Raw genomic sequence first — 20,386 nt, forward strand, 5'->3', positions numbered from 1 at the left:
TCAGCCTGGCCCCATCTCCTCTGGTAAACAACCAAGCTGCTCAAAAAGGCAGACTGCCCCGCTGCCTAACCCTGCGCACGCACGAGACTGTGCGCGCCAGCCAAACCGAACCGCACAAGGGAATGACCAGGGTTCCCAGCAAGGCTTTTATTACCACCGTTTCTACCTTGACTCATTACTAAGTGCTCAATGAACAAGCCTACATCACTTTTTTTTTTTTTGTTGGTTTCCCCCTGAGAGAGACTGTTCGTTCTTCGTCAGATAAATTATTTACCATGAAAGAAGGCAGCCAGTAGGGAAGAGCAAATTAGAGTACGGGAGTTCATGAGACCAGGCTGCTACAAGACAGCATTGCAGCTTTCACATGTATTCCCTACCCAGCTCCTAAAGCAGCTTTATTGCCAATCCAATTTAGGACAAGAACCAGAGTACAGAGACTCCAAAGCTCGATCCTTTGGCCAGAATTTGCTTTACCTTCTATTTTCGCTTCCTCCCCTGCTTCTCTTGATTTGTGATAGTTTGCATTTCATAACCTCAGGTGATTAGTGTGGGCATTTAGAAAGCACACTAGAAACAATAGAATTGGAACCCCTTAAAGTTTTTCACAACAAAATTTATTAGAAGAATAGTGGTTTTGAAAAGTCTAGCATCCAGTGAAAACTACCATACACAACGTTACAGCTGGGAATGTGTTTCCAAAATGACATGGTCAAATAATACAATGGAGCCATTAAATCTTACACATGCACAACAAGAGAATTAGCGCTTTGACATACAATGCAAAAAATAAATGGACCACATGAAATAAAAATTTTAAAGTACTTATCACATACATTAAGACACAGCTTATTTAGTCCAGTCAAAAAATCAGAACTGCATTAAAAAAAATTAATGTAGTGCAATCAAACCAAAAACCTTAATTTGTGATCATAAGTGCTCTACTACATAAAACATTGATCATAGCAAGGAACAAAAAAATTCAAATCACACAGTACAAAAAAAATCTGTAAATAAATATAAACTACAGTACAAGAGAAATATTAAATTATACAATTCCGTCAAACTGTAAACAGTATATTGAAATGAGGTCCATAAGAGTAAAGGGGGGGGTTCCTGTTTTTTTTTTTTTTTTTTTCCCATGACACTTGAACTTCTAGAGGTCAGAGAGAAATGCCATTTTCCATACTCTTCAAAGACTATGGGTTACATAAATAGAAAGAGAAGACTTTTTAGATGTAAAGTGTCAAATAATAAAGCAGAGGTGTTGCTGACTTGCGACTGCCAACAGATCATTGCGAGAGCAGAACAGCAGATTTTACTTTAAAGTTTCTCCTCCTCGCAAGCGCGGCACGGAGGCCCATCACTACAGATGTTAAGTGCCAACACATTCTGAATTAGTGCTCAGCATTAGAGAGGAGACACCTGCTGAGGATCTGGTCCTACCAATTAGGTGGAAGTGATTACATACACCATTACCAACTTGGACCTCTGCTGATTATCTGACAGGTTTACACGCTTGTCATACAAACACCAACTTTGGCAGAACAATTACTAATAAACTCAAAGCACTCCCGGCCCATTGGTTTCCATCACAGTGGCCAGTGCACAGAATTCTCTAAGGACATTGCATAACTAGAGTGTAGAGGTCAGACAGCCAAGGACCCGTGCTTGAGGTTAGAAGTAGTTATGGTGAGAGAGAAGCAAGAGCCACGTTAAGAAGCTGCCTCTGCTGTTCGCAGAAGCAGTTGGGAATGTATTTCATTTTTAGCTGCGCTGGCTAGTAGTGGCATTTTAAAATATATAAGTTTAAGATAACATATATACTATATATGTATATAATATAATACATATTATATAATATACATAGGAATTTCTTACAATACATACCAGGAACCCCCACGCGATCTGCTCAGTAGTAATAACTGAATATACAGAATGCCACTATAAGTGTCTGAGGCACTGTGTGCTGGAGAGTAAATATGCAGCTTTAAAATCCGTTTGGCTGAGTTATACCTGGATACCTGAACTGAGTTTTAAGTTGACATTCATCAAGGATGTGCTATCAGCACGTCAAAAGAAAAGCAAAACAAAATACAAGTCACTGCTAGGTTTAAGAAGAGAGTACAAGTACCTGAATTGAGTGAGGATAGTGTGTAAACTGTCCCTGAGGGTTTTTAAACAGTGTGTGTACAAGTTGGATTCCTAACATTAGTTTAAACTTACATTGCGGACTGATAAAATACCAATGTCTGACAATTTAACAAGTGGAGGTTAGAAAGAGTTATGAGCAAACACTCAAAACATATTTTATACATTTTAAAGCAGCAGTAAGCTGCTGTAAGCATACATCCCATCAGTACAAGCAACACATGGGACTCAGATAAAGGTTTCTATTTGCAAAAAGCCCATCATATATCGATAAGTAAAGAATATTCACCTGCTAAATTAGAATGCACCTAGTTACAGACTAGCAATTCAAGATTAATTTTTTTAATCAAATACTTTGCTATACTTTGCTATTACATACTAAAATTCCTTAAGCTCACTAATGCTGGTATTCTAATCTATTTTTTTTAATGTTCCCCCTTCATTTAAGAAATATACCATTCCACAACTTAAACATTAAGATCCATTTTCAGTCCTCAGATGTAAAAAGCATGTCAATGAGTTTATATTAAAAATTTACATGGTAAAAAGGCTTGAATTTCAGCCAGAGATTCTAAATACTACTCATTCCCTGAAGGCATAAGGGAGAAAGAATCCCTACCCATTTTTCTTGTGATATAGTTTTCAAACTGAAGATTAAATAATGATCCAAAATGATTTTTCAGTTTGGGAAACTTCCCTTTCCCTACCCATCATCCCAGATTCCAAATGTCAAGCCCTGAAATGGCCTATTGAAATGATTAGTTAAAAATATCAGGCATGTATATATATACATCCCCCGCCTGAACTTCAGAATATTTTGTTGTACTAGTCTTTAAAAGACAGATTAGTATCCCAAGAGAACTTGTGATCTGACCTGAAAAGCCATTAATGATCCTAGATTGTATGTTTAAAATATGTCATAACCTGAAGACCAGATTTAATTAAGATTCTGGCATTGTAACAGAAAAAGTGCTGCAGTTACTTATCCCTTTTCTGGTACTTTAGAATAGGTCAGACAAGTGCTTTTTATAGTGACAGTAAAGTTTACATGCTTTCATGCAGGCATAAAAAATATCTGCAAAAATATTTGATAAATGTAGCACCAAGTAGTTGATAAACTATTAGTAGCTGCAGTGGTGTCTTCATTAATTCCAAGTAGGAAAAAACCATTAAGTTAGACTGTACTAGGTGATGACTACAGAAATTGTTTTCTGACATTAACTTTTCCTGCTACAGTCAGAATGAAGTCTGTATCCTAATCCCTGCTCCATAAGGTAAAATTATCATCTTGAGTCCTTCTAAATTATACTTACCAATTCAGTAGAGAGAAGCACAGGGGCAGGGATGGGAATGTTTGTTTTTAAGAAGGTGAATGAAATGCCCTGGACAAGCTGAGAAAAATCCTTCCTCCTAGTACATTGCCCAGGAAAGTTGATTTTCCAATTGGGCTAAGAGATTTTTGTGAGGATTAAATAAAGCTCTCTTAATATGAAGGTTTTCGTGACCATACCTGAATATAGGCATAATTTGATAGGACATGAAGTCCAAAACTGCTGCTGTAATACTGGTATAGAGACTTGGCCCCAATCAAAGCAAGAACAGGAAAGAAGGAGAGAGATGGACACTGGAATGCTGTAGGTACTTCCAGTTTTTTCTGGTATATGTGGAGCAAATCTACGGATCATTTTGAGTCCGCAATATCTCTCTGCTTAGTGATCATCACAGTATACCATGTTTAGACACTGGATAATTAGAAATGAATAACTGTAGTGGTTATTTTATTTGCTACATCCATCAGAACTGCATATAACTAGCAGTACAGATTTTCAGGTTTCTGAAGGTTCTAATTACTGAGTTTTCGATATAATTTGAGATCAAGTGGAAACCTTTATAGTACCAAAAACTAGTCTCAAAACTATTTTTTTAGGTACAGCTTTTTAACCCACTATTAGTCAACATTATCTACTGGTGCCAAGAAAAAGCAACATGGACCTAGACTGAAATTACATTTAGTTTCTAAAACATTTGTGGGCAAAACCTGGAAGTTTCTGATCCTCATGAAAATGAGGTAAACAACCCTTCCCATTCTACCTCTAACATTTGGCAGAGAATTTAAGCTATTTAAAATATTGTGACAAAGCTTTCAGCACAGGTTAATTATTTTGCCTTTGTAAGAGTTTGGACTGCAACAAGTGTATGCATTCTTACACTGGAGAGTTAAAATTTTGTCTTCACTGAAGAAAGAGCTCTTTACATTACAGATGTAGTCACACTGTTTTTGAGAAACAAGGAACAGCACAGTGTTCCCTTCACTCCTTGGACACTGTGTTCTTCTCCTAAGACTCAAGGACATCTTGAGAGCATTACTTCAAAGTAAACTGGAAGGAAACACACAGTAATTCCAGTTTTGCCTGTATAAGAATCATTGCAGATGATATAAAAAGCAATTCAATCACACCTAAAAAGTTGTTCCAATCTATACAAAGCTTACTCAATCCTAAAGCCCCTGAATCACTTTGCCAGCTCCTGTGAACTTCCAGGGGAAGGCAATGTACTCTTGGGTTCTCATGAAAGAAACGCTTAAGACTCAAATGTCAGCCTGCCACAAGATAAAGCACAGACTATTCCTTGTCTGCTCTTAACCGGTCTAAAAACATGTGCAGTTGCCTCCCATGTTTAGGAATATCCTTGAGCACTAGAAAGCTCTACAAAAAAGGTGGTATAGGAGTTGCATGAGAACACAGAATCTGAATGTGTTCCCTTACTGGAGGTACTACCTTACCTGTACATCTGCATTATTAAAAATCATTTGTTTTCCAATTGCCATGAAAATTCAGAGTTCGACTTCAGGTCTAGCAATAGGGTTGGTAATGCAAGCATCAAATTATGAGTTCTGCAACAAGAAGAAAGTAAAGGCATACCTGTATTGCTTATGCAGCAACTTCTCCTGCGCAACAGGGAAAAAAATGAGAAATTCTAAAGGAAACTGTCTTAAGCCTTTAAAAAAAAAATCAGGGAATGACTGGAAAATAAAATATCTTTTGACAGAAATAAAAACAAGTCCAGAAACATGTCCCTACAATATCTAACTAGAAGCGTTCAACTCTATAGCTGTACTCAAGCATTACGGCCACAATAATGCCAACAACACCGTGGAATGAGGATCCAGCTGGCTGAAAGTGAGGTAATAGTTTGTAATAGGTCAGAGTTCTAAAAAAGCACTTTTACATCTTACAAGTCCAAATAAAAAAAACGGACACATTTCATACATGTTGGGCTTTCTCACCAGAACTGTACGATAATTAACTCCACACCAGGACCCCTACCACACTAAGCCTTACTCATCTTCAATTATATGCTGCAGCAAAGATTTACCAAGCAACACCTAAACTTCAGTACAATATGAAACTTGATTCTTAAAACTTTATACACACAAAATATAAAATTACTTTGCTAGGATGGGGCAGGGGAGAGGGATTCTCCTTCATGATACTTGGACTGAAAAACTAGTTTTCAGAGACTGCCACAAATATTATTCACAGTTTCTTGCTGTCAGGCTTTTTCAGCTACATCAACGTAGTACACAACAATACTGTTAAGTCCAATAACTACATCGGATGGACATTCTCGGGAATAAGAGAAAACTAGTGACGAAAAATACCCGAAAGGCCTCCTCCTAATGACGTCTCGATTTTTACAGGGTTGTAGTTTGTCTATGTTACACGTTAATGCGATCTCAAAAGAGCAGCAGGAGAAAGATTTTAAACCTTCTCTCCTGTCCAAGTGATCCAAGTAACATAAGCATCCACTTACCAGAAATAACATGAGAAACAAGGCTTTTGTTACAAAGACAGCAGTGAACCACACCTTCCCACACCAAAATATGGTCAACCAGGGATTTTGGCCATGCAAACTGCTGGTCAGCAGAAAATTAAGCATGCTAATGGACAAACATTAATTCCAATCATATATTTAAAATGATCCCAAATACTACTAGTTAGCTACACTGAAAGCGCCTGTAAAAAATATGTAGTGAAAAATGAAACAAAAACATTAGTGATCACTGCAGCACTTAGAGTGATACTAGTCTTATGTGATGAATCACCTCAGAGAAAATACATTAGATGGGACTTTGAAACAAAAAGGTAACATTAAAAGGTGCACCTGAATATTACAGACTAAATTTACAAAACCTACAATAAGGTAAAATATATATCTTTTGAATATTCAGCAGCTTTTTTTTAAATTTGTTTTTATTTTTTGAGAGGCTCATGAAATTTTAAAAAGGGACCACTAACTAATCTCAACCATGCTTCACAAAACAATAATGGCTATTTCATATTGCAGTTACCAATGTAATGCAATTAGTGCTTAAAAAATAATCTACACTTTTTTCTTTTTTTTCCTTTTTAAACAGAGACCTTTGGAGGAAATATGGTTGTTCAAAAGCTTCTCGAAAAAGAAAGATTACCTGAATATTAAGTTATCACAGATCAAGTGTTGTGTTTAAAAGCTTTGCAGACGTGAGTATTACAATCTTCAGGTCTCAGGACATTTAAACTGAGAAAGTTACGCGTTTGGTTTGTCGTCTTTTTTTTTTTTTTTTTTTTAAAACCACTTTCTAACCAAAGCAAATAAAGAGTACTCAACTTCTCACTATCTATTTACAATTCTTAGCCTACAGTCTGAAATGACAAGACAAATTCTCTTTTAAAACTGCAGCATTAAAGGGTAGGCACACCATTCTTCTGCTGCACGATTGTCACCCACTTAAACATACACATACAAAATATTTAGGTTAGTAAAATGAGCACTCCACATACACTACAGTGACAAGTTTTATAAAACTCAACTCATGTTGCTTAAATAAAGACAACTGCAAAAGGTTAAACCTCTCTCAACAGTAAAACTGTGTTACTTTTTTTTTTTTTTTAAACTTGCAGCAAACTTTCTACCATAACCTTCAACAGCAGATGAAACCACATGTTTAACTGCGCCTTTATTGCAATCACCAGCTAAACTGGAACGTATTGCAGAGTTTATATACTGCTACTGAGCTTAAACTGCTTTAAATGCCAAGATGACACTAGAGAGCTACGAGGAACCAGGATTTTGAGTACTAAAAATATATTAAGTAAACAAAACCAAAGTATACTTGGGGCCAAATGCCCAGTCCATTTCAAGAATGAGCAGTGCATATTTAAAACGACAGCAATGGTGTGCCTAACCTTTGAAAATATGAAGTCGCCGGGGAGGGGGAGAGACTAATAGAATCAACTGTTCAGAAGTCATTCAGCATCCCTAGGGCTACCTAGGCCACCCTCCCATGAACTTTGAGAAACCACTTTCAATCACTGATGTCACTTAATGCTCTCACACAAAAACTCCAATGCTTCTTTTGGTTGTGCAAATGGGGAAAGAAACGGTAATTCTATTTACCTTTTGCACAGATTAAGATCAAATTGTTTCTACCTGAAGAACCAGCAATTCTGATTTGGTCATATTGCGGTAAGTCCAGTAAGCTCCACCTAGTTACTGACCACTCCTGCAGAAAGTATCAAAGATAAAAGTTCTGTACAAAACTTATCCTGGATCTCCATATAATGATAAACGGTATCATCATATTGAAAAAAACTGGATTTGTGGTTTACGGAGTGCTTTTATGGTGTTTAAATGCTTATTCTAGCATGTGCTAAACCACTATCAAAATAGATTAAATAAAAACAACAACAAAAAAGCAGGACTTAGATTAATTCCTGCTACTGGCAACTGTAATATTTAAAAAGGAAACACCCATTCATTGAGTGTTCGACCCTGACAGTATTACAGATAGATATGATGCAGAGCCTGAATTAGATCAGGCTACCAGTGTTTTACTTCTTCCCTGAACATTAACAAGCTCCTTCACTAATGTGGATATTTGGGCAGACTACTGAGGTTGTAACGTTTGAGATCACTCTTTTGTGGGCTTTTTTTTCCTTTTTTTTTTTTTCTTTTTTTGCAATATCACAGTAGTTTGTTACACAAATCCCCCTTCCCCAGATTATAGTCATTTAAACTAGTTGTTGGAACCACATAGTTTAGTAAACTGAGAATCAAGTCTGTAAAAAGCATAAAGGTCACAAAGAACCATAGTTCTGTTATAATGAGGCATACCCTAATACATCATTTAGTGTACCCTGACTGCTCCTGACTGTGAGAAGCTTGTCTTCCGTGAGATAAGGCTACATCCTCAAGCAGGTGAGTCTAAATATCACCCTTCAAAAATATCAAACAAAATTACAGCGAAGGTAGTGTCACAAATAATTAACTGACATATTCTGAAGGTAGTGTATGTAAGTTTTCCCTCCCCTCCCCTCCGGGTGAGCACTAAGCAGACAGTGAATGGTAAGTATGTTTAATTTAGAAAGAAAATAGTGGAGAGCCTAATTAGACCCAATTGATTATCCATCTAATAAACAAATCTCTGAGTTCAAGAGAGGTACCATTCCTAAATAACTTGATTTAGCTTAAATCTTTCAATCAACTGGATCAAAGAAAAGGAGGGGGGAAAAGATTTCTGAAATATTTTGAAGAATGACAGTCTGATCCTCATTCAAAAAATGCCTGCTTTTAGGAGACTATCAGTTTAACAAAGTGGACTATTTTTATAAAGGCAGACATGAAAAATCCAAAACCAGAAGTTCAGGCAGGCTCTACAGGCAAGATGTCCACTTCCACAGATCTGCATTCTTTGTGAGGTAACTCAACTCTCTATTACAGAGAAACATGCAAAAGGCAAAAGAAAAAAAAAAAAAAAAAAAAAAAAGGTGGGGGGTATTGGGCAGGTGAAGGAGGGAAACTGCGCCATACCAGGCTAGAAAAATTTACAAATGTGACATTCAGAGCACACCTTTCACCTGTGTCCACACAAGTCTATGCTAAACTGCAAAGGAAAGATCATTGCAGTAAATAGGAGAATCAGGTGCGCTCAGTGGTGGTTGAACAATGCAGTAGTGCTCACCCAGTTTGCAAAGTAATTGGCACTCTACAACATCCCTACTCATCTTTCAATTCATTCGCACTTTGTGCTGCTTCTCCCTGGGGATCTAATTCAATCTTTACTGAAACATCCTGCCCCTCCGACCTCATTAATTTCATTTTTTTCTTTGGAGGGTTTTTCAAAGTGCCCAGCCTCTCTTTAACTTTGTACTCCAGTGTACTGTGGGGGATCCCATAAATACTCTGAGCTTTGGAAACACTCATTTTCCCGCTCATAACCACAGAGATTGCTTCCTCCAGTATCTCGCTGTTGTACTGTCTGTATCTCCCTCTTTTCTTCCTAGGTTGCTTGGAGCCAGGATCTCCCTCTTGATCTGAGGTGGGATATGGCTGTCCAGAGGTAGACTGCTCAGCATCTGAGCCCCAGGAATCTGGTCCAGCATCCAGCAAACTTCTCCTGTTTTGTTTTGGAAGGATAGCCCTTAACTTTTTGCTAAGCGCGCTCTCCGTTTGTGAACCCATTACCAAAGAGCTATAGCTGTACTGGTCACCAGTGCGGGACTCCCATGAAAGGTCCATGCCTCGAACTTGTGGTATCTTTAAATCCACAGGAGACGAATGGCTCACGTCCTTTTTCCCATCCTGTTTAGTTTGAAGTGCCATTTTTTGAAAGGCAGAGTTTTCTGTAAGAAAAGGAAGGTCACTGATGTTGCTGAGTGCACCATTTCCCCTGAATTTCATGCGGCTGAAATTGAATTCGTAGTGTGGTTTTGCCCAAGAAGCCTCCCTGGATAATATTAAGTGCTGTCCATGATTCTGTAGTCCAGATGGCCCATGGCTGGCAGCCGTAGAAAACTGGTTTCTGCTCAGCAGTTCTTCACTAATCTGGAGTGATCGAGCCAGCGGTACTTTAAGAGATGTGGAGTGGCCATAACCTTCCCTGGTTCCATCCTGCAAGCTTCTTGGAGGTACCCCATCACCACTCTGTAGTCCCTCCGGATGGTGCTGGCTGGGTCTCCCAGGTCGCCTAATTGGATGGAAGGAAACTGATGTGAGCAGGACTTGCACAGGTAGGGAGGGATGGGTGAGGGGGCCACTCCTTTATTAGAAGGCCTTGCTTGGGTAACATCACTTTTTGTGTTATTTATTTTTCTCTAAAATATTTTTTTTTTAAATTTTTTTTTAAGTCTCAGCATCAGTCAGTTTTAAAACTTGTTCGCAAAAAAAGAGAAGCTTTTTGGGCAAAGAAAAATGAAACCTGTTGGCTGGTCTCTGGTTGGGTTCACAAATTCTCGGAGTAGAAAAGACTTCGCGCAAGCGTCTGAAAATAGCACCTCAATTACAAAGTAGTAATCAATCGCCATAGATCTACACAGAACTGTGTTACTGGTGTGACGTTACCACTAAACAAGTACAGTAATAAAAGAGTAAGCCAAAGTGCAACATATTCAACATGCAAATATGACTGCCACCTGCAGTATCTACACATAGGTGGAAACCTTGGATAGCGTTCGCTTACATCATATTGAAGAATCGCTGCTCAGCACAAAAAAAAAAATGCTTAGCAGGCCTCAGAGGTATTTGCTTGACTTTCATTAAGCACCAAATGTGAAAGCTGAGATACTGCAGATCACAAAGAAGAACACTGCATTACACTAGACTTACCAAATTGCTCTCTTAACAACTGATTGCATATATACATGTCCCTGATTCTCATTTGATACATAGCATGGCTAGGAAAAAAAAAAAAGATCCTAGCTCTGTCATCCAGATCAAAGGTTAATAGTGGAAAAAGTGGTATGTATTTTTACCATTTTCCTTTCATCACAAGTGTTCTTTCTACAACACAAAGTACTACTACTGCAGATGAATACATGTATTTTACTATTTTGCTTGCTTAGCCCCCTGTAGTAATTAAGTCACGCTAATTTCAAAATCCACCCCCAAACTTCTCCATGTTCAACACGCAGATTAACAAAGAGACTAGTAAGCGATTCTATTTTAATGCTCTGGGACACTATACTGATGTAAAGCCCTCTAGCTAAGTCAGCGTTATTTAAGGGTAGGATACGTAGTACTGAAAAGCTACATGATTCTTTTTAACATCACGCTGGGATTTAAAAAAAAAAAGTCCTTAGAGAAAAGACATCCAGTGAAAGGACCTGGCACATAACACACACAGTGCTTGATACATACGCTACTAGCTTCTCTCCAGGATGCAATAGGTCATAGTTGAAGTGGGTAACAAGAGTCAACAAGGATTCAGAACAAAACCCAGAGAAAGGAATGAAAGTTTGCTATTCCAGAGAAGTCTCTCAAGAAATGTGCATTCACTGCCCTTTCTACAGCACATAACAGCATCAGAATGCACACCAGTGTTTCTATGCCTAAATAAAGGACATATTGGCAGCTAACTATGGTAGAGGGTCACATCTGATCTTGCTGATGCTAAACAGTCACCCTCATTTACCACACACCTGTATAAGTAACCACAGGTGCCAGTATGCCACATCCTCTCTTGACCATCAGGACAGTGCCAGATGCTGGCCCTATCATCTCTGTGTGTTGGACTTTGGCCCTCGCTTGATACACAAACAAGGGAACAAACAATACACAGCCTCAGTGGCTTCTGCTGCCTTCCTAGGAAAATAAAGCTGGAAATAATCTGTTTAGAATTGAAAGAGAAGAGGTGGTGGGGAATGTTTATGCTAAAGAATTGTGAAAAAGTATTAAGACTAACTTTTAAACAAGGATCGAAGTATTTTATTAATAGAAATATTAAATTGAAAAAGTAATCTTGAAGGGAGAGATCTGAGACAGTAATATTTTTCCAAAGAGAAATGTGAAAGTTAGATCAGTTGTAAGCAGTACGTGGAATTGGTGGTGGTGGTGGGTTGTTAGTTTAAAATTTCTAGTTTTTCAAAGTCTATTGTAAAACTAAATCCAGCAATTAAATGGCAGTTTAAACCATATACTGTTTATGTACTTCACTAAAAAAATTACTTGTTCACAGTAGCTTCAAGAAAAAATTCTCCCATCAACACCCAAAATCCCTCTTGGTCCCAGTCAGCCTCTCCAGTACAATTAACTCAATCCTGGCCGAGTAAAAGGTTTCTAAATGTATGCAAACGGTGACCATTAGAAATATGAAACCTTAAAGAAATCTTGTTGATATAACATTCTTTCACACCTTGAACTACTTAAGGCAAGACTAGTACACCACATTTTAATTTAAAAAACAAACAAAAAAACTTGTTCAGTGCTACAGTACAATCACAAATCCAAAAAAGCAATTGCTTCTGAACTACCAGACTACCGCTCATCCTGGCTTTTCTTTTTTTTAAGTTGTGGTTTATGCTAGCAAATATTAACAAAGAGCAGGCAGTGACTTAAATCTAATTCAGCTCGGTTCATCACCCAAAACATTGCTACCACTAAAATATACTTTTCTGTTAGCTAACTTTCCACTAAGTGAAATGAAATCTATATCATATTGCAAAGCATCTAAGACTCTTCATACGTTTAACTGAACTTGCATCTCCACGAACATCACTTATCACTGAACCCAAGAAACAGCTAATGGAAAAATCTTTGGCTAAGTACAAAATAGGCCAAAATAACAGAGATTAAGAGTTCTTAACTGCAAATTAAACCTGTCTCAATTTGCAACAACTCTTACTTGGCAGGTGGGATGAAGGTATTTACCAAAGGTACAAGTTGAAAAACACATTACTCCAAAGGGTTAACACCAAAATTAAGTTAAAATTAACAGGAAGTAAGCACGCATTTTTAGTAAAAAACAGTTTTAAAAGGTCATAGTAAGTTGCTTTCTCTTACCCATTTCCTGGAGTACTGGAGCACCCTGGAGAATGACTCAGAGAGGTGCTGCTGGCACAAGGACTCTTCTTAGTGGATAAATCAAGCACACCGTCTGTAGAGACAGAAGAATGACTTCAGTGTTTGAAGAAACAGGAGCAGCCATGTTCACCCTTGACAAAACAAGGCTTTTGGGCTAAAGTTGTATTTAACACAAAGCATTTTCCATTTTATTTTTTTTTAAACAAACTAAGGCTTGGATTTGTTTGCAATTTGGCTTACAAGTGACTTCAACACAGTCCTCAGAAATCACAAGAAAATTTGGCAAAGATTTAAAGTACATCTGTTACAAGGGCCAGAGAATAAAAGTTGACCTACAAATGACAGTTCAGGATACAACAAAGCCTGTCGCATAACTAACCCTCAGTGGTCCTAAAATAAGACATTCTTCAAGTTTCTGAGATTTGGGGGGCTTTAAGCCAGCATTTGAGATTTTTTTGTTCCAAATCTCCATAGGAAAATTCACTGAGAATTTCACATTGGAAACTCACTGTCAAATAAACACACATATATAAATGTGAGATGACTTCTCACCTGGCAGCTAGCTTCATCCTTTTTTCCATGTCTGTGACGGGTCCCTACTGGCAGAGCTGCTGCCTTTCCCCTCTTTATTGTGCCACTTTACTCCCTGTATTCTTCCATATACCAATTGTTTTTCCTGCTAGACTACTTCTTCCATTCTCACTAATGGTACTTCCTCACGCTCACCCATACTCCTCTGCAAGCCCTTACATAAGCTCTGCATTTCTAGGCAACCGAGAAGGGAGCACTTTTTTTGCTAGAATAGCCTTGCTCCCACCACACTGAAACCAACTTGAAATTCTGGTCCTTTTAATAAGGGAAACATTGTCATAGAAGCAGCACAGCCATCTGAAATTTCTGGAAACTTTTGGGACAAGGAATTTATGATGCAAAGATAAATGAAACCTGTTGGCAAGGTAAACTAGAGACATTTCAGAGCTCCTTGCTCATTCCATCTACTCAAGTAAATACCACCCAACACAAGAACAATGTAAGATGGCTTTCAGATTGCTTAAAGTTCTCATTTGACATATGGAGAGAAAACATGATAAACAGTGAACTAGAATTAACTTACAGAAAGCTGTTCCACCCACTGCATTTGGGAACACACCATAACCCAAACTTAAGCAAGCAGAGAATTCAATCTTCCTTTTGAACAACACTTATGGAGCCACAAGATACAGAGACTGGATCAAGTAGCATCTCCTTTTCAAGAGGCTATACTAAACAGCACAGTCTGCTGCCAGAAACACTTGCATCCATGCTTCCTCCATCAGAAGGGTCATTATGACCTAGAATTCTCCGAGGGCAAGTAGGACCAGCCTCATACTCCATGGAGAAGTTTACAAACCAGCTGGGTTCCCCTCAACCCGCTAGAATAGAAATATAACAAAAAGCAACACTAGCAGTCTTTCATGACAGCCTCTTAAATCTCTCATTAACAAGTCTGGCAAAATCTCTTCCCAATTACATTAAATATAAAATGGAAAAAAAAAATACATCAGCAAACAGATTACTGTGTCAGTTAATATGCACATGTTCTAATTCCATAACAAGTATTATGAACATTATAAATTATCTTACAGCTTTTTTGTCACATGGTAGCTAAACAACAGTTCATGTACATGCTTTCTTCTTCACCATACGATCCTCTAGTTAAAAAAAAACAAAAGCAAAACTGATTCTCTCCCTCTCTCAGTGAAAAGCTTCACAACGAGAACAGTTTAACATTTATAAACATATTTGCAAAAGACACTCATGAAATACATTTACAATAAAATTAGCTAGAAACAAATGCCTATCAGCTAAATGTACAGCCCCTCACTTCAGGAAACACACCATTCAACCTTTCACTGCAGTTTTGTAACTGAAGTGTGGCAACAACTTTCAATGTGTAGTAAGTGTCCAGATGCCCAAGCTGCATATTGCTGGACAAATAAAATTAACCTTTTTACAAAATGCTTCATAAACATAAGTTCAAAGAATAAAGGGACACCTATAATTCTGTACTAGCTAGCAAAAGGCTTTTTTTTTTCTTTTCTTTTAAGGCACCTTTACTACTTGAGAGTGGACAGCCTACTTTGCATTTGATAGAATGATTTCAGACACTAATACATTTCTAAAGAACGGTAAAGGGGCTACTTTTAACCCTATCAGTAGGATACACTTATGATAACCTCTATTTAACAGTTTCAGAAAAAAAACCATTCACATACCATAACCACTCACAGAATTTGCTTGTTATAAACATTTTTGATGGAAAGCAAGGTTTTCAAATTAAAACAAGTTCTGCAACACTGTTACAAATTATTCAATCTGTGCTCTGCAGAACAAGTCTATTTTTAAGGTAGAAAAGAGATATTTCTTCCAAATGCATAAACCTAGAGGTTTTGTACAGTCATGGGTATCATTTTTACAGCCTTCACAAAGCAATTTCTCACAGACTTTTAAAAGATACTGTTTTCACACTATGACCAGAAAGAAAATAAACCAGTCCTTCAGTCAGACTGTGTACAGATCTTCAGAAAGGAGACAACATTATGGTTTTCATGACCACATGAACTTGTCTTATCAGCAAGCGTACAGTCTATTTTGGCAGACTGTTTCTTGCAGCTCCCAGCAAGAACAGCACACTTGTCCCCAGAGCATGTCCATTCCCTTTGCCTTTCTTCAGAAAAATCACGCATGTCTATGGGCCTACATTCTTGCAAAAAGTCTCTTCTCTTCCAGCCACATCTAGCTAGTCATTATTTTATTGTAAAGACATCTACTGCTTTCCCACTTTACATTTTATGTGAAAGTGCAAACTTCTAATTGTCTGGTTTTGCAACAAGAATGCCATTAATGGATTGCCGTAGGATGCAAGACACTGGTAAGAGTCCTACCTTGTTCACTAGGTTCTGACTGAGACTTTCTGACAGTAAGGTCCAGAGGTGAGTCTTGGTCAGCCATGAGAAGTTTGCTGAGCACAGGGTTCTGAGCAGTTGCAGCCGTGGGAGAGGAGGCGACCAGAGATGCTTTCAGCAGGCTTTGGTTCTTTGTGCTATTGGGCTGGCTGGAGTCCTGAGTAGAGCTATTTTTTGAGGTATATTCAGCAGCAAACTGTCGGATCATTCGCTGCATGATCTCACGGGCCACTAGGGGAATATTGGGGTCAGAGACCCTAGGACTGTCTGTAAATATTAGAGATTTTTTTTTAAGGAAGCACTTTAAGTAAAACATCTTTTATATTAAGGCATTGTTTATTAAAAAAACCCTAGGGAAATAAATGAAAGCCAAAGATAAAATACTTTCTGCAGAAAATGTACTTTAGTCTTAGAATACCTGAACAAGAACCATTGCTAATTCTGGTATAACCTTCCCAAAATAACAGTTTCCTAAGAGAAATACACAATCTCATCTTTTGTTTTCAAATATAGATATATTCGACCAGACTTTTAAGAGGCATGGAATGCAAAGGAAAGCTAGACCCATGAGGAAAAGTACCAAGTAATGAAGCTCATTCCAAAAAAATTGAATGGGTTATTCAGTGGAAGATTTAAGTAACTTACCTGCAACTACAAAAGAAAAGAAAAGAGAATAAAGTTGCAGCAGTTCCCTACAAGTTTACTGAGAAATAAAGCCCTATAGTTCCGATTCTGCAAAATAATTCACATGAAGATCAAATGTGCGAGTGTCTTCCATCCCATTCTATCTATTCCTTTTGACATTTCCATCATTATAATCAATGCAGCATCAGGGATTACCCAAAGAACTTTCATATATACAAAAAGCAAGATCTGTCACATGAAAAGTAATTCTATTTCTAGAAGAGCTGCTAAATCTATTAGTAAAAAATGTGAAATGGAACAGGTAGACATTCCAATTTATTATATGAAATAGTGTATAAATACAAAGGTATTTGGGGATGTGGGCAACCCAAAAACATATTGGCAAAAAAAAAAATAACTATTTTAGACCAGTAGTAATTCACAATGTGAAAGCAAATCTGTAATTCCTACATCACACAAGCTAAATCCTGCCACTTCACCTCAGACACTGATTGTGTCCTCTGGCCAAATCAGTTTTGGTTAAAAAAAAAAAAAAAAAAAAAAATCACACACCCCCCCCCCCAAAACCCCAACAAAACAAACAAAAACCCCATTCCAACCACAGAACAACAGACCATAACCACACAACTCCAGAAATGGCTCAAAAGGTTTGATTTTCTATTTCTGAAGAAACAATCAGAGAAAATTGTGCACTAGAAGACCAAACAAATCTTTAAAAGCAGCTCTCAAAACAGAACAATAGAAAAATGTTTACTTCCTCTTTAAAAAAAATTGCCCAGGTTGAAAGGTAATCTATTGAGATTGAATTATTAGAAGTATTAGCAAAATCTTCTGAGAGACATTTTGGCCTCAGTTTTGCCTTTTGCTACCATTTTTACAAAAGCACATCAATCCAGCAAGCCAGCTTTAGCGTATCTGTAAAGGATAACTGACATGAAGGTTTGAACATGGAATTGCCCACAAGCCAGAGAGCAGCAGTAAGCAGCTACTGTGTTTCTTGATGAAAAACCATACTGAGCTTTAGATACTTATCAAGCCCAAATTCCTTCCTGTTAAGCACAGCTTTCTAAATCTAAGACCTTATACAGTCACCATGTATATTCTTATATGGGTATAATAGCTGTAAACTTCCAAGATGTTTATGTAAATACATAACCATCTTCTTGTAAAATCTACAGGATGTTTTATTGTTGCTAAAGACAAGACACTAGAGTTTTAAGAAGCCAAGAGATGAGCCAAACTTAAATTTAGGTACATTTATATTCTCACTTTCTTCCCAAATGGTCCATAAGGACACAAGCCCGGACAAGTGTGGAGGCCTTTTTCCGCTATGGTGACATTTCTTCCATTTTCTAACCTCTCTACTATAATCTGCTGAAGGATGTATGAAAGGCTCTAGGAAAACCCAGAAGGGCACTAACTGATAGCATGATCACACTCACACCAAGTATTTGACATGTGCTTGTAGCAGATACAAGTGGGGCTGGCAGGAATGCAGAGCTCTATGGCACTTATTTTTTCTGAAGAATCATGCCTTTACTGTGCACCCATTTTCCTATGTACAATTCTGTAATGCTTACAGCTGAGCATATTTCCAAATTCAGGGAGAAAATATTACATATGCCTACAGCCATGCATCTTTGTAATCTGCAACTTCAAAGAATCAGCACAGAGTGACTACTGAGAGCTTTCCAGTGCTGCTCAAGATAAACTCTCCAATTCAGGACAGAAAACTCAATTTTCAACCAGAAGGGTAGTTACCTAGCACATTAAAGGCTTCTTGCTTAATATAAAGCTTGAACTCTAAGGACTAAAAACTGTTGAAAAGTGAGTGCAAAATATTTGCTCGTGCCCCTGCAGCATCACTTGAAATCAACCAGATGTTTATTTTGACTCCAAGCCTCTAGGTTTGTTTTTTTTTAAAAAAAACAATCAACCAAAACCAAACTGCACCCCCCCCAAACAAACAAAACCCCCCCAACAAAAACTAAAATTAACCAAAACAGATTCTCAGAGAAGAAAAAATAACAGTAAATATTTATGAGCTCTAAGTAATCAAAAGCAGTACCTCTGAGCTTTAAAACCTTAATAGCTTTTGTGTATTTTATCTATACTGAAATCTTAGAAGGGCAGTATCAAACAAAAAAAGGTATGATTTCATTAAACCATCAAAAGAAGGTCCTATCCTGCCACAAGGTAGAGGTGTAACGGACAACTAGTTTCTACCAGTCTGCTTTCACTGGAAAGTATGAATATTTGAAAGAAGCATTACTGAATCAGAGTACCATGGGGACAAAGCAGAGGAAAAGTATGTAAGATTAATGGACAGTAAACCTGTTCAGAAAGTTTGCTGATCCTGCTCATTACCTATGTATGTTAAGTGCATGAGTGCATGTCCTTGACGTGCAACAGGCATCTGTTCGCAGAACATCTGCATACTCTCTGATCTGCCTGGGCTACAAAATACCAGTCTCAAATGTTACTGGCAGCAAGGACGGAAAGAAAAAAAGAACTAATTGCTGGCATGAAACCAGGAGAGCTAAGCATCTCTGAGCAACATAAGAGCATCAGAGTTTTGCCATTCTTTGTGTCCTCTTTGGTATGACAGTGCCTGGGGATCTTATGGCAGTGGCATGAGTTAGAATAACCTTTCAAGCGATCTAAATACAGCCAAACTTGACAACGATGCATTAAGGATTCAGAACTGAGTTCCTGCCAGGCTTCTACCCCTCCCTTATTACTTTTGCACCAAGCACAGCTCTGCCACAGGAACGAAAGCAAGCGTGTACTAAAAAAATTCTCAAAGATGCTTAGACACCTAAAGTGATTTCATTGTCTTAATTCTGTGTATCTGGCCATCGACAGAGTGTTAAACCCCTCATTAGCACAGTTCCAGTAGTTTTCCAACAATTAAGGAAGCATGCATTTCTAATAGGACATGCACACAGGCCATACATAAAAATTTAAGCACAATGTTAAAGGGATGAAATTTTTAATAAACAATTTGGAAGTGATGGAACTGCATTTTTTTCCTTTCACCAGAAAAGTAATATGGAAGAAAGTGTATTTTCTCTAGATTTTTGTTTTCTTAAATCCCTTCTGAATTTAAAGAGAGATGGGATAAATCTAAAAGCAAAAGGAAACCTTAACCTTAAAATAAAAAAAAATTTTTAAAAAATCCACACTGAAAAGGAGGACTTGCAATAAAAGCATTATCTGAACTATCAGTAGTAATGCAATAACTATCCTTCCTACTATCCTGCATGCTTCTATACTTTATGCAATACATCATAATGTACAGTTTGTATTTATTCATTTGAGTCATAAAAGAAAGGCAAAGATACTGTTATCTACTTAAAACACCTTTAAATATTTTGGTCACTGGGAGGAAGGGCTGAGGACTGGCTACAGCAATTTCTAATTTGTTAAACTGAAGCCTCGCATTGTCCCCCAGCAGACGGGTTGGAATTACTGATTTGGCAGATTTTCTCACACATGGGTTAGACTGATAAGTACAATGTACTTTCATTCAGGATGCATTTGGAAGCAACCTCTGGAATCCCGTTTCTCAGATTGGTAGAAAACAGTGAAATGAGTTTTGTGCCTTCCTAAGAGCACAGTTTAACTGACATAACTCTCCGAAAGAGATTTAGAGGATTTTCTAGCATTGAGCTACTGTTATTGTTCTTAGCATATTCTACAGTACTGATTTTCCAATTCTTTTGCTGATCACGTTTTGAATTCTCTGTATATCCCCCTTAGCACTATTCCAACAGTATTTTATACTGTGGATTGCTGGGGTGGGTAAT

The 20,386-nt window shown here is 37.7% G+C and overlaps 1 protein-coding gene across 1 annotated transcript in view; it reads right to left on the reverse strand.

The window, feature by feature from the left end:
* Nucleotides 1-596: 596 nt before the first annotated feature.
* Nucleotides 597-20,386, reverse strand: part of LCOR (ligand dependent nuclear receptor corepressor) — a 63,040-nt gene continuing 43,250 nt past the window's right edge. Inside the window, exons 3-5 of the mRNA XM_075026217.1 lie at nucleotides 15,912-16,199; nucleotides 12,967-13,060; nucleotides 597-10,156 (exon numbers count right to left, since the gene is read on the reverse strand). Coding sequence (XP_074882318.1) covers nucleotides 9,187-10,156; nucleotides 12,967-13,060; nucleotides 15,912-16,199 — 1,352 coding nt within the window. The 3' untranslated portion in view covers nucleotides 597-9,186. The remainder of the gene's footprint in view (nucleotides 10,157-12,966; nucleotides 13,061-15,911; nucleotides 16,200-20,386) is intronic.

Source organism: Buteo buteo, chromosome 4 (assembly GCF_964188355.1).
Source record: "Buteo buteo chromosome 4, bButBut1.hap1.1, whole genome shotgun sequence".
Lineage (NCBI taxonomy): Eukaryota > Metazoa > Chordata > Aves > Accipitriformes > Accipitridae > Buteo > Buteo buteo.